Source organism: Schistocerca serialis, chromosome 4 (assembly GCF_023864345.2).
Source record: "Schistocerca serialis cubense isolate TAMUIC-IGC-003099 chromosome 4, iqSchSeri2.2, whole genome shotgun sequence".
Classification (NCBI taxonomy): domain Eukaryota; kingdom Metazoa; phylum Arthropoda; class Insecta; order Orthoptera; family Acrididae; genus Schistocerca; species Schistocerca serialis.
Genome location: NC_064641.1, coordinates 345,391,619 through 345,405,665, shown reverse-complemented (window position 1 = coordinate 345,405,665; position 14,047 = coordinate 345,391,619). Strand labels below are relative to the sequence as shown.

General features: G+C 40.6%; 1 protein-coding gene across 1 annotated transcript in view; it reads left to right on the top strand.

Annotated features, from left to right (window-relative positions):
* The window catches only part of LOC126474447 (MAP kinase-activating death domain protein), a 596,268-nt gene that overhangs the window by 264,428 nt on the left and 317,793 nt on the right, over nt 1-14,047 (top strand). Inside the window, exon 23 of the mRNA XM_050101918.1 lies at nt 3,153-3,286. Within this exon, the coding sequence (XP_049957875.1) occupies nt 3,153-3,286 (134 nt within the window). The remainder of the gene's footprint in view (nt 1-3,152; nt 3,287-14,047) is intronic.

Here is a 14,047-nt window from a genome sequence, read left to right as displayed (position 1 = left end):
GAGAACTGGCATACGTTTAAATTATTGTAGACATGCTGTGTGTCCAGCAAATGAAAATTGTGCTTAATTGCAAAATACCACTTTCAGTGTCACTGGTATTTCGGCAGTACACTACAATGGTCATATTATCATCTATTAACTGTAAGTACTAAAGTACTGTAAGTACTGAATCACTGCTGTCTCACAGATGAGATTGTTGAAATTCCAGCATTGCATGGAATGGTAACAATTCTGTGGTCATCCATCTGATTATTTGTTTGTGACAGAGATGAGATGTTAAATTCTGTGTGCCAGATGTGTGATGAAGTATCAGGTTCTGCAGTTTGGAACATTATCTCTGAATGACAAAGCAAAATTGCTCTGAAATGAGTCAGTTCATTGTAATTATGTCAACAGGAAATAATTCAGAGACAGTTTTGTTCTTGTTAGATTTCTACTTTCTTAGGTGGTGAAGTTCACATAAGTACATTTGAAACAATAAACCTGATGGTATTATAAAAAGCAGCAATGTGATTTTTCATTATAACACCGACAAAAGTTGGTAGATTCATAGTTTTCCTGTGGAATTACAGATTGTTCTTAAAATTTCATTATTGCTTAAAGCAAGCTGTTTCCTCTTATGGATCACAATGATGTCACGATTAGAAACTGCCACCTAGGAGTATACATCTACAGTGTAAACAAACCAATCATAGTGTAGTTCCATCAGTTGGTGGGAGTATCCCAGGAGCGATACCAGCCTGCTAATAAAATGGTGGCAACAGCAGTGCAGTGAGTGTGCTGGACTGGCTGGCCTCTGCCCTGCCCTCCCCATGGCATCTTGTCGACTGCTCATACTCAGGGAAGCCATGACAGGGTGCGCTACACTTGAGTGACTATGACCAAGCGAAACCCCCAATTGGCAGACTTCTATCATACAATGACATAATTTTGCAGGTAGTTCAGCAGTATACATAGATACCATCTGCAAAGTAGGCAGCGATTAGAGTTAGTAGGAAAGAAGTAATAAATTAAAATGTCTTGCCTGATGGTGCATGAACAGTAGAAATGCAGTAAACAACAACCTTTTTTCCTTTCATCATTTTGTAATAGGTGTCAGTGAGAAACAAGTTCCCAAAAGGTTTGAAATTAGATGTAAGGTTTGTATGAAGTTACTAAGTGCTCTCATTCTCAAATAATGGGTGAATACAGTCTGAGTAATTTGCGCACTGCGAGTTACACTGTCTGATGGCATATACAAAGTTTGTAACTTTAATATGTCACTTATTGTGTTAAACATTTAGTGTAAAAGATTATATCTCTTAATAAATAGTGTGTGACAGCATTTTAAATTCCATCAATAAATATATGAAATACTGAAAACCAAATATTTGTTCCTTCCAGAAGCCATTACATAAGCAACCTGCAACTGACACTAACTATTTGTAGCCACATAGAAATATACACTCCTGGAAATTGAAATAAGAACACCGTGAATTCATTGTCCCAGGAAGGGGAAACTTTATTGACACATTCCTGGGGTCAGATACATCACATGATCACACTGACAGAACCACAGGCACATAGACACAGGCAACAGAGCATGCACAATGTCGGCACTAGTACAGTGTATATCCACCTTTCGCAGCAATGCAGGCTGCTATTCTCCCATGGAGACGATCGTAGAGATGCTGGATGTAGTCCTGTGGAACGGCTTGCCATGCCATTTCCACCTGGCGCCTCAGTTGGACCAGCGTTCGTGCTGGACGTGCAGACCGCGTGAGACGACGCTTCATCCAGTCCCAAACATGCTCAATGGGGGACAGATCCGGAGATCTTGCTGGCCAGGGTAGTTGACTTACACCTTCTAGAGCACGTTGGGTGGCACGGGATACATGCGGACGTGCATTGTCCTTTTGGAACAGCAAGTTCCCTTGCCGGTCTAGGAATGGTAGAACGATGGGTTCGATGACGGTTTGGATGTACCGTGCACTATTCAGTGTCCCCTCGACGATCACCAGTGGTGTACGGCCAGTGTAGGAGATCGCTCCCCACACCATGATGCCGGGTGTTGGCCCTGTGTGCCTCGGTCGTATGCAGTCCTGATTGTGGCGCTCACCTGCACGGCACCAAACACGCATACGACCATCATCGGCGCCAAGGCAGAAGCGACTCTCATCGCTGAAGACGACACGTCTCCATTTGCCCCTCCATTCACGCCTGTCGCGACACCACTGGAGGCGGGCTGCACGATGTTGGGGCGTGAGCGGAAGACGGCCTAACGGTGTGCGGGACCGTAGCCCAGCTTCATGGAGATGGTTGCGAATGGTCCTCGCCGATACCCCAGGAGCAACAGTGTCCCTAATTTGCTGGGAAGTGGCGGTGCAGTCCCCTACGGCACTGCGTAGGATCCTACGGTCTTGGAATGCATCCGTGCGTCGCTGCGGTCCGGTCCCAGGTTGACGGGCACGTGCACCTTCCGCCAACCACTGGCGACAACATCGATGTACTGTGGAGACCTCACGCCCCACGTGTTGAGCAATTCGGCGGTACGTCCACCCGGCCTCCCGCATCCCCACTATACGCCCTCGCTCAAAGTCCGTCAACTGCACATACGGTTCACGTCCACGCTGTCGCGGCATGCTACCAGTGTTCAAGACTGCGATGGAGCTCCGTATGCCATGGCAAACTGGCTGACACTGACGGCGGCGGTGCACAAATGCTGCGCAGCTAGCGCCATTCGACGGCCAACACCGCGGTTCCTGGTGTGTCCGCTGTGCCGTGCGTGTGATCATTGCTTGTACAGCCCTCTCGCAGTGTCCGGAGCAAGTATGGTGGGTCTGACACACCGGTGTCAATGTGTTCTTTTTTCCATTTCCAGGAGTGTAGATGGATAAAAGTGCTTCTGCCCACAAGTTGCTGAAACACAAACAGCTTGAACAAGTCTGACAAATACAAAAATTAGGGAATTTGTATCAATATGTTACTTCTCAAAGTTTTGAAGTCTAGAAAGCTAGAGAGTCAGTTGTCTTTCTTGTCTCTGGTCTACAAATAATCAGTTATTCTTGTTGGGTGGTTGTTAAGTAAACATTTCTATTTAATTTCAGGTATTAACAACATAGATTTTCTTTCTTTCATAATTTTTAAAATGTGCATTTCCTTTTCTTTATTAGGCCGTAAGGGATTGGTAGAAAAATCATCTCTGATACGACATACAACTACGAAAAGCAGGCAAGAGGAATTGCAAAGAATACAGAGTGCTGAACGTTCCACCACAAATTCTGAGAATCAAGCTTTCCTGAAGGATGTGAGTACTTGTGCAGTATTTTTCAGCATTTTTTTAAAAACTAAGCCATAGTAAATACAATTTACTCTCAAGGCAGCAGAAAATATTTGTCTTTTTTAAAATTTACATCACAAGAGTTGTTACTTATTAGCAACATGACAGAAACTTTGAGATTTTACACATTCATAATTTTTAAGTTGATGATCGGTTGGAAAGTGAGAGTGACTAGGCAACAAAAAGTCACAAATATCTTATGAGCATTCAGACAGGTTCAAAGGAAGTTGAAATAAGAGCAAATTCTATAGAGATCAGTAGGGCATTTACGGATAAACTGTAAACTGGTGAGTGAACTTGATAGAAGGCAAGATAATATGGAAAGAAACAGAAAGATAAATAATAAGGAAACTGGGATAAAATGGAGATGGAGGGTAAAAAACAAAATAAAAACAGAAACTCACCATAACTATACATAATTTGGTAAATACTCGTATACTTGTTGTATTAATAAAAAAGATGGAGAACATAATGGAGAAATTGAACAAAAATGCAGGGTTGAAATAATTGTCTCATCATAAGAAAAGTCATATGAGAGTTGACTTTGTGTTGCCAACCTCATAGTATTCTGAATGTATTCAGTAACTGTATATTGCAGATAACTGGAGAAAACACATACTATCAGTTTAACAAGTATCTTGTTCAGAGTAATCTTGAAAATGAAAGGAGGGAGTGAATTTCAGAGTTGATACTGGCAGCTGGTACTTTCTGATAGCAGCAAGATGATCCACAAGTTTAATATTTGAAGCTGTCAATTACTTCTGTTGGCAATCTCTCACAATCTTATTTGGTTACTCTGAGTAAAGTGATAGCGAAGTACATGTGAGTTGTTTCCATGCAAGCTGAAGATTGGAGAATGTATGTCACTGTCTCTCTCACTTGGCCAAAGTATTTGAATCAATGTTATATTCTATGGCAGCTGCAGATTTATGATATGAGAACTAGTGCTCAAGTCCATAATAGTAGGTTGAAAAGGTGTGTGTGTGTGTGTGTGTGTGTGTGTGTGTGTGTGTGTGTGTGTGTGTATGTGTGTGCGGGCGCACGGGCATGTTTTACACATGCTGCATATACCATTGAGCCTGCTCATGCAAAGGAGACATCCTACAATCTGTAGAGACTTACTGGATGAATAAAGAATTCAAATTTGAACTACGCCTGATGTCTGTTTTGAGTTGGTGGGTGAGCTTTATTCATGACATCTCTTCATGAGTGTTCCAAGACATCCTTTTCGATTTTTTATGTATTTAATTATTTTTAGTGCAAATTGCTACTATTACATTCTTCCTTTATGGTCATTCCATTTATATCTATTTTTATCTAATATATTCTTTAATCATCCAGCTTTAAACTTTTTCTTAATTTGTTGATTCTTTTTGTTGTACCTGATTTTGTACTTCAGCGGTATTATGGAAAGGGTATATTGTTACTCACTATATAGTGATGATGTTCAATTGCAGACAGGCACAATAAAAGGCTATTAATTATGTAAGTTTTCAGCCAGAAGGTCTTTTTCTAAAATAGACAGCCTGTGTCAGGCAGCCAGAGACAGTGGTTATGTGTGTATGAGCTGCATTTGCAAGAATTTGTGTGTTTATGTTGTCTATTTCACAAAAAGGCTTTCTGGCTGAAAGCTTACATGTCTAGAAGTCTTTTTGTTGTGTCTCTCTGTGACTCAACAACTCTGCTATATGGTTAGTAGCAATGTATCCTTTTCATAATATTGTTATTATTTCATTCTGGATTTTGTATTGTTTAATTTTATACTACTTCATATGAATCTTGTTTCAGGCAGTGGGTTCCTATTTTTCTGTCTTTTTTTAAGAGTCTAAATCTCATTGCTTCAGAGTAATATAGGAATGGCCATACTTTTATAAACTTCATTTTACTTTCTTTCCTCACCCTAATTCTTAAACGTCTGTGTCACATGTATTTTGGATTTGTTTTAATCTACATATTAATCGTATAAACAATAGATTAATTTTTAAGATAGTTAAAATGTCCCCCCCCCCCTCCTCCAATGAACCATGGACCTTGCCGTTGGTGGAGAGGCCTTGTGTGCCTCAGCGATACAGATAGCTGTACCGTAGGTGCAACCACAATGGAGGGGTATCTGTTGAGAGGCCAGACAAATGTGTGGGTCCTGAAGACAGGCAGCAGCCTTTCCAGTAGTTGTAGGGGCAACAGTCTGGATGATTGACTGATCTGGTCTTGAAACACTAACCAAAACGGCCTTGCTGTGTTGGTACCACGAACAGCTGAAAGCAAGGGGAAACTACAGCCGTAATTTTTCCTAAGGGCATGCAGCTTTACTGTATGGTTAAATGATGATGGTGTCCTCTTGGGTAAAATATTCTGGAGGTAAAATAGTCCCCCATTCGAATCTCCAGGCGGAGACTACTCAGGAGGATGTTGTTATCAAGAGAAAGAAAACTGATGTTGTACAGATCAGAGCGTGGTATGTCAGATCCCTTAATCAGGCAGGTAGGCTAGAAAATTTAAAAAGGGAAATGGAGAGATTGAAATTAGATATAGTCGCAATTAGTGAAGTTTGGTGGCAGGAGGAACAAGACTTTTGGTCAGATGGATACAGGGTTATAAATACAAAATCAAATAGTGGTAATGCAGGCGTAGGTTTAATAATGAAGATGAAAATAGGAATGCGGGTAAGCTACTACAAATAGCATAGTGAGTGCATTATTGTGGCCAAGATAGAAATGAAGTCCACAACTACCGCAGTGGTACAAGCTTATATGCCAACTAGCTCCACAGATGATGAAGACATTGATGAAATGTATGATGAGATAAAAGAAATTATTTATATAGTGTCAGTCATGGGTGACTGGAACTCGATAGTAGGAAAAGGAAGAGAAGGAAACATAGTAGGTGTATATGGAATGGGAGTAAGGAATGAAAGGGGGCGCCCCCTGGTAGAATTTTGCACAGAGCGTAACTTAATCATAACTAACACTTGGTTCAAGACTCATAAAAGAAGATTGTTGACATGGAAGAAGCCTGGAGATACTGGATGATCTCAGATAGATTATACGAGGGCGGTTCAGAAAGTAACCTCCGATTGGTCACAGTGTGGGTTGTGGGGGGAGTAGCGACGCCATCTGTGCGTTCACGCACTCAACAGGTCAGTCTGCATCAAGCCGTGGTCGAGTGAACGTCGTACCTGCGCTAGTTTAGTTTTTGTGGCAGTTTGAAATGTGTGCTGCAATAGAAAACCCCGCCAAATGTGAAGTGCGTGCTGTCATAAGGTTTTTTACAGCCAAAGGATATTCTGCAGCAGCTATTCATCGTGAGCTTTGTGCCGTGTACGGACCAAGAGTTATGAGTGAAGGAGTTGTCCGTGAATGGGTACGTTTATTTAAAAGTGGACGAGAAAACGTTCATGATGAAGAGAGGAGTGGTAGACCATCATTGGTGACTGACGAACTCATTCAGACAGTTGATGCAAAAGTTCGTGAAAATCGACGTTTCTCAATGTCGGAGTTGTCTACTGGTTTTCCACAGATTTCTAAGACTCTCTTGTACGAGATAGTGACAGCAAGATTGGGTTACCGTAAGTTCTGTGCACGATGGGTGCCCAAAATTCTTACCGACCACCACAAAACTCAAAGAATGACCTCTGCATTAGACTTTCTGTCACGTTATGAGGACGAAGGAGAACCATTGTTAAACAGAATCGTGACCGGTGACGAAACCTGGATTAAGTACGTGAACCCTGAGACAAAAGAACAATCAAAGATGTGGGAACATTCAAATTCGCCTACCAAACCAAGAAAAGCCTCGCAAGATTTTTCTGCCAGAAAACTGATGGCAACGGTGTTTTGGGATGGTTGAATTCATGGAACGTGGTACAACCATTAATCAAGACGTGTACTGTGAAACAATAAAAAAGTTACGACGGGCTATACAGAACAAACGCCGTGGTATGCTGACTTCCGGTATCGTTTTTTTGCACGGTAACGCCCATCCTCACTCTGCTCCCAGAACAACGGCCCTTCTTGAGTCCTTCAAGTGGGACGTTATCAACCATCCACCTTACAGCCCAGACCTGGCGCCAAGTGATTATCACCTCTTCATGCATTTGAAGAAATGGCTCGGGTCACAGCGGTTTGATGACGACGAAGAGCTCAAAGATGTGGTCACAGGCTGGCTCCAGGCACAAGCGGGTGATTTTTATGCAGAAGGAATTTCAAAGCTTGTGAAGAGATATGATAAGTGCCTCAATCGCTATGGAGACTATGTAGAAAAATAGTGCAAAGATGTAGTTGTAAGATGTATATATTAAAATATTTTTATTTAACTTGGTTTATTTTTTTAAATCAACCGGAGGTTACTTTCTGAACGGCCCTCGTATAATGGTAAGACAGAGATTCAGGAACCAGGTTTTAAATTGTAAGACATTTCCAGGGGCAGATGTGGACTCTGACCACAATCCATTGGTTATGAACTGTAGATTAAGACTGAAGAAACTGCAAAAAGGTGGGAATTTAAGGAGATGGGACCTGGATAAACTGAAAGAACCTGAGGTTGTACAGAGTTTCAGGGAGAGCATAAGGGAACAATTGAAAAGAATGGGGGAAAGAAATACAGTAGAAAAAGAATGGGTAGCTTTGAGGGATGAAGTAGTGAAGGCAGCAGAGGATCAAGTAGGTAAAAAGATGAGGGCTAGTAGAAATCCTTGGGTGACAGAAGAAATATTGAATTTAATTGATGAAAGGAGAAAGTATAAAAATTCCGTAAATGAAGCAGGCAAAAAGGAATACAAACATCTCAAAAATGAGATCGGCAGGAAGTGCAAAATGGCTAAGCACGGATAGCTAGAGGACAAATGTAAGGATGTAGAGGCTTATCTCACTAGGGGTAAGATAGATACTGCCTACAGGAAAATTAAACAGACCTTTGGAGAAAAGAGAACCACTTGTATGAATATCAAGAGCTCAGATGGAAACCCAGTTCTAAGCAAAGAAGGGAAAGCAGAAAGGTGGAAGGAGTATATAGAGGGTCTATACAAGAGCGATGTACTTGAGTGCAATGTTATAGAAATGGAAGAGGATGTAGATGAAGATGAAATGGGAGATATGATACTGCATGAAGAGTTTGATAGAGCACTGAAAGACCTAAGTCGAAACGAGGCCCCGGGAGTAGACAACATTCCATTTGAACTACTGACAGCCTCTGGAGAGCCAGTCCTGACAAAACTCTACCATCTGGTGAGCAAAATGTATGAGACAGGCAAAATGCCCTCATACTTCAAGAAGATTATAATAAGTCCAATCCCAAAGAAAGCAGCCATTGACAGATGTGAAAATTACCGAACTGTCAGTTTAATAAGTCATGGCTGCAAAATACTAATGTGAATTCTTTACAGACGAATGGAAAAACTGGTAGCAGCTGACCTCGGGGAAGATCAGTTTGGATTCCGAAGAAATATGGGAACACATGAGGCAATACTGACCCTATGACTTATTTTAGAAGCTAGATTAAGAAAAGGCAATCCTACGTTTGTAGCATATGTAGATTTAGAGAAAGCTTTTGACAATGTTAACTGGAATACTCTCTTTCAAATTCTGAAGGTGGAGAGGGGTAAAATACAGGGAGCGAAAGGCTATTTACAATTTGTACTGAAACCAGATTGCAGTTATAAGAGTCGAGGGACATGAAAGGGAAGCAGTGGTTGGGAAGGGAGTGAGACAGGGTTGCAGCCTCTCCCCGACGTTGTTCAATCTGTATATTGAGCAAGCAGTAAAGGAAACAAAAGACAAATTCGGAGTAGGTATTACAATCCATGGTGAAGAAATAAAAACTATAAGGTTCGCCAATGACATTGTAATTCTGCCAGAGACAGCAAGGGACCTGGAAGAGCAGCTGAACGGAATGGACAGTGTCTTGAAAGGAGTATATAAGACGAACGTCTTCAAAAGCAAAACAAGGATAATGGAATGTAGTCGAATTAAATTGGGTGATGCTGCGGGAATTAGATTAGGAAATGAGATGATTAAAGTAGTAAATGAGTTTTGCTATTTGGGGAGCCAAATAACTGATGATGATTGAAGTAGAGAGGATATAAAACGTAGACTGGCAATGGCAAGGAAAGCGTTTCTGAAGAAGAGAAATTTGTTAACATTGAATATAGATTTAAGTGTCAGGAAGTCATTTCTGAAAGTATTTGTATGGAATGTAGCCATTTATGGAAGTGAAACGTGGATGATAAATAGTTTAGACAATAAGAGAATCGAAGCTTTTGAAATGTGGTGATACGGACGAATGCTGAAGATTAGATGGATAGATCACATAACAAATGAGGAGGTATTGAATAGAATTGGTGAGAAGAGAATTTTATGGTGCAACTTGACTAGAAGAAGGGATTGGTTGGTAGGGCATATTCTGAGGCATCAAGGGATCACCAATTTAGTATTGGAGGGCTGCGTGGAGGGTAAAAATCATAGAGGGAGACCAAGAGATGAATACACTAAACAGATTCAGAAGGATGTAAGTTGCAGTAGGTACTGGGAGATGAAAAAGCTTGCACAGGATAAAGTAGCATGGAGAGCTGCATCAAACCAGTCTCTGGACTGAAGACCACAACAACAACAGTTAAAATGTTTTATTATCTTTTGTGCCTAGGTCCCTTACATTTCATGTCACAAAAATAAATTATCACTTTATAAAAGTTTCTTTTTTTATCACACTTTGCTTGTTGTCTTTGAAGCCTGTCTGAGTATTCCTTTTGAAGATGTTCAGTTATTAATATGTTCTCATGATAGGAAACCATTCTGTAGCTGAATAAATCATATGATTGGGTTGAATCATATGGTTTGTTTATTTTTGGGGTTGTTTCCTTCTAAGCCTTTGAAGTGGTCATCTACACCACAATAGAAACCTCTGCACTAAAAGCATTGGAATCGTATCCAGGCAGATACAATCTTCAAAAATTATCTCATGGTGGCCAATTCCTGTGAAAAATACTGTGAACATTAGCTATATTACAGTTTGATTTATGATCAGCAGTGGGTTACCAACAGGAGAAAAAACAATACAGTGATAATGTCCTATTAATTGGAACGTAGGATGCCAGAAGTTTGGATTATGTGGTGAACACAAAAAACTGAATAGAGGTTAGATAATTACATGGAGACAGAATGGTTGGACAGAAATTACCTAAAGATGGTGAAATTTGGAGTACTGCTGACAGAAACACTTAAAGTGGAAAATACTAAATCTAGCTTTCAGATTTTATATATTTCATCTTCTGGAAGGCAAAGAGATTTGTTGGATAGCTTGGAAAAAAGGAGTAGGTTGCTCAGATACTCCTTTCAACATTACCTTTTTTGTCAAAAGTACTAAAAATTTCATCACATGCAGATAAGAAATAGCCAGCCATTCTGTCTCCATTCTTTATTGACATTTCCCATTGATACAATTGAGTTGAATAATTAAAAAGAATTAATTAAGTGAAATGAAAAATCAGTCAGTGATTTGGAAAGACTGGAAGTCCAGATTAATTGTCATGTTGACAAGGTCATAAAAATTGTGGGCAATAAAAGTGATTTCCTTTTCAAAGAAACAAACCCAGCATCTGCCTTATGTGATTCAAGAAAACCATCTAAAACTTAAATCCTGGTGTTTTGATGGAGATGCATTGTAAATGTGAATGCAGTACGTTAACCTCAGTCAGTGGGTGAAGTACTGAGATCAACTATAGAGTTAACATATAACTTTCTGATTGAAAGTAAGCGGTAGTTAGAACTGTAACACACTGAGTGCATATGACCACTGGTGGAGGGGTGGGAAGGAAGGGTGGGATGACATTCTTCTGTTTGTATGATGGCGTGGCTGTTCCCAACGTGGAGTGTTGGCTTTGAACAATGGCTGTTAGGTTCAGGTTCTAGTTAGCAAGATGACAGAAGCTGAGTTGAACTCTTTTATTAACAATAGGACATTCAGTACATAGCAAAGAATGTGCTCACATCGTGCAAGCGCGGTCTTGAATCCACCTCTGAATTATGCAAAGTGAAGTGGTGGTAGCCCACTGCTCACAGAAAGAAGTCCAAAGCTCTGACATGAGCAGTATCACTAGGGTGGTGGTGTCTCACACAAGTGCTATGAGAAACTTCAGCTGCTGCTGACTCAACAATGGTGGCTAAAACTGCAAGCGGCAACTTAACATTGCAGTCTGCTCAAGAAGTCAATATACGATTAGCAACTAACAAACGAATGATGGCTCCTCAGTGGATAGTTAATTGATGGATCATCTGGCTGCACAGTGGTCAAAAGGCTTGACTGAATGACGTATGCCTTGACGGCTGGATGGGGTGTATAAATTGTGCCTTAGTGACTATTTACTTTGCTGCTGCTGTTGATGGTGCCATGTAGCAAGGTTGTTGCAATACTCATAAGGCCAATGGTCAATTTTCTGGTGATGTCACATGTGAGGAAACTCCAGCAATATGCATGAAATGTGATACACTCCTCTTCCATTTAGAAAGTTAGGTCTACAAACTCTGCACCACAGCTGGTTCTGAAGACTTGTGGAAGGAACTGAGAATATGTCTCTACAGTCATACATTTGGACTCCAATAGTTACCATAATCCAAATTTTTCACTTTATTTCAATCATATATGTGACATATTTAAATTAATCTTAGCCCAGTAATGCTTAGTTCCTTCACGGCAATTTTTTGCATAAGCTACATTGTTGTTATAGACCTGTATGCAAAAGTATGGTGAGGGTGAGATTTGAAAAAATTTTCCATCAGTAGCAGATGTGAGCTCCACCAACTGTGATAAGGACCCACAAGTGAGCAGGTGACTGATGAGGAGATTCCCAGCACAATAAGTAGGTACTGGCAGTCTCTGCAGTAGTTGTCACATGCTGATACATTTATTTTGAGTAGTGCTTAATTGGTACAGGGAAAGGGGAAAGTTGGATATGGCATGGCAGTTATGTGAAATTTTTGATGAGCAAGATTTCAGTTGGGAGAAGTTCAGGGGCATAGAGCAGGGAGCGTGTGGTTCTTTTGCATTTTGGTTACCATTCAGTGTCTTCCCATATTTGCAATAACATACCCCATGACCTTAATGAACACAGAGGGGCATGTGTAGTTGCAGGAGCAACTTGATTGCTTCACTGTGCCATTCGTCTCCTCTGTACCACTTCCCTCCTCCCATTTGATGTAGCTGCTAGTAGTGGCAGCAGAACTTCTGGAGCACCTCTGAGAGGTCATATCTGCTCCACATGTACAATAGGGGTTTGAATCAGAAGCAGTAATTTAACATTAATCAGAGATGTCACTTCCATTTCATAGGAGGTTTACTGATATCACTTGTTAAACTTATTTGCTTTCGAGGTAGGAGAGTATGCACTAGTTAGTATCACTCACATACCAATGTGGAATTTTGGTAGTGTGGCTTTCCCTTGTAGTGCTCCTTCATGACATTCTAGAACATGCACCACATGGAATTTAACCTTTTCACAAACCAATCATTTCATTAATTCAGAAGGGGAGGGCATTTTTTCATGTAGACTGGCTTGTAGCGTGAAAGCCCCATTCTCTGGTGTACCCTGAAGTTGTAGACTGCTATAACTTGTGATGGCAAGAAGTCCCAATTAGAATGATGGCTTTTCTCATAGTGATTTAGTATTTTGCTTTCGGTTCAGTACACTATATTCTTCCATCAACGAATATAATGCATTTGTTCTTAACTTCTGGATTTTCTGGAACCAGTACAACTGTTTCAATATTTCTGTCATAATATTAGTGTTTTGATCTGTTATAAGAGCCTTAGGTGTTTAGAATTTCAACATCGAATTGTTAACCATGACTTTTGCCACTTTTTCAACTTGCTGGTCGGGGATGGCAGTCTTTGTCATATGGTGCAAGAGGGTATAGTGTGCTCAGAATACCATAGCTGGTACTTAGGGAAAGGCAGGATTCGGTGTGGACGGGGCTGAAATCAGTTACCATTGGTTGCTCAGTTTCTTTTTAAATCACGTACACTTTATTTGCAAGCAATTGCAAATAAGGTTGACAATAAGGAACAATTATCAAATTTGACTGTTAAGACACAATGTGTAATTAAAAAAATTAAGCAAGTTGCACTCATGGCTGAAGGCCTTATTGATCAGAAATTCAAATTATTTGTCGGCTGAAGGCCCCAGTAGTAATAACTAAAAAAACAATTTTATGGCTGAAGACCTGAAAAGCAAATTCTTAAGAACCAATTAAAGTTCTCCAAGAGATACTAGAATATTTAGACAAGACAATCATCAAAATTTCACTGTTACGAGACAATATCTAACTAAAAATTCTTAAGACCAACTGCATTCATGGCTGAAGGCCTAATTTACAAGAAACTCAAATTATTTGTTGTCATCAGGAAATTGACATATCCATCCCCTGCCGACAGCCGTTCCTTAACCAGTCGCCAAGTGGGGTCCTGATCCTGATGGTCGGCAACATCACTAAACAAATGAGGAATACCACCTAACACGACACAACTAAGATTGCCTTCCTCCATTTCTTGTGCACGCCCACTAGATGGATGTTCAGTGAACATATATGGCTGAGGACATCTGCGAGCACATTCTCAGTCCCCTCAATGTGTTTAACCTTGAATTGAAATGCTGAAATGCGTACTGCCCACCTGGTGATATGCCCAGTTTTATGCGGCCCAGCTAGCACCCAGCTTAATGCTTGATTGTCGGTTTCTAGCTGA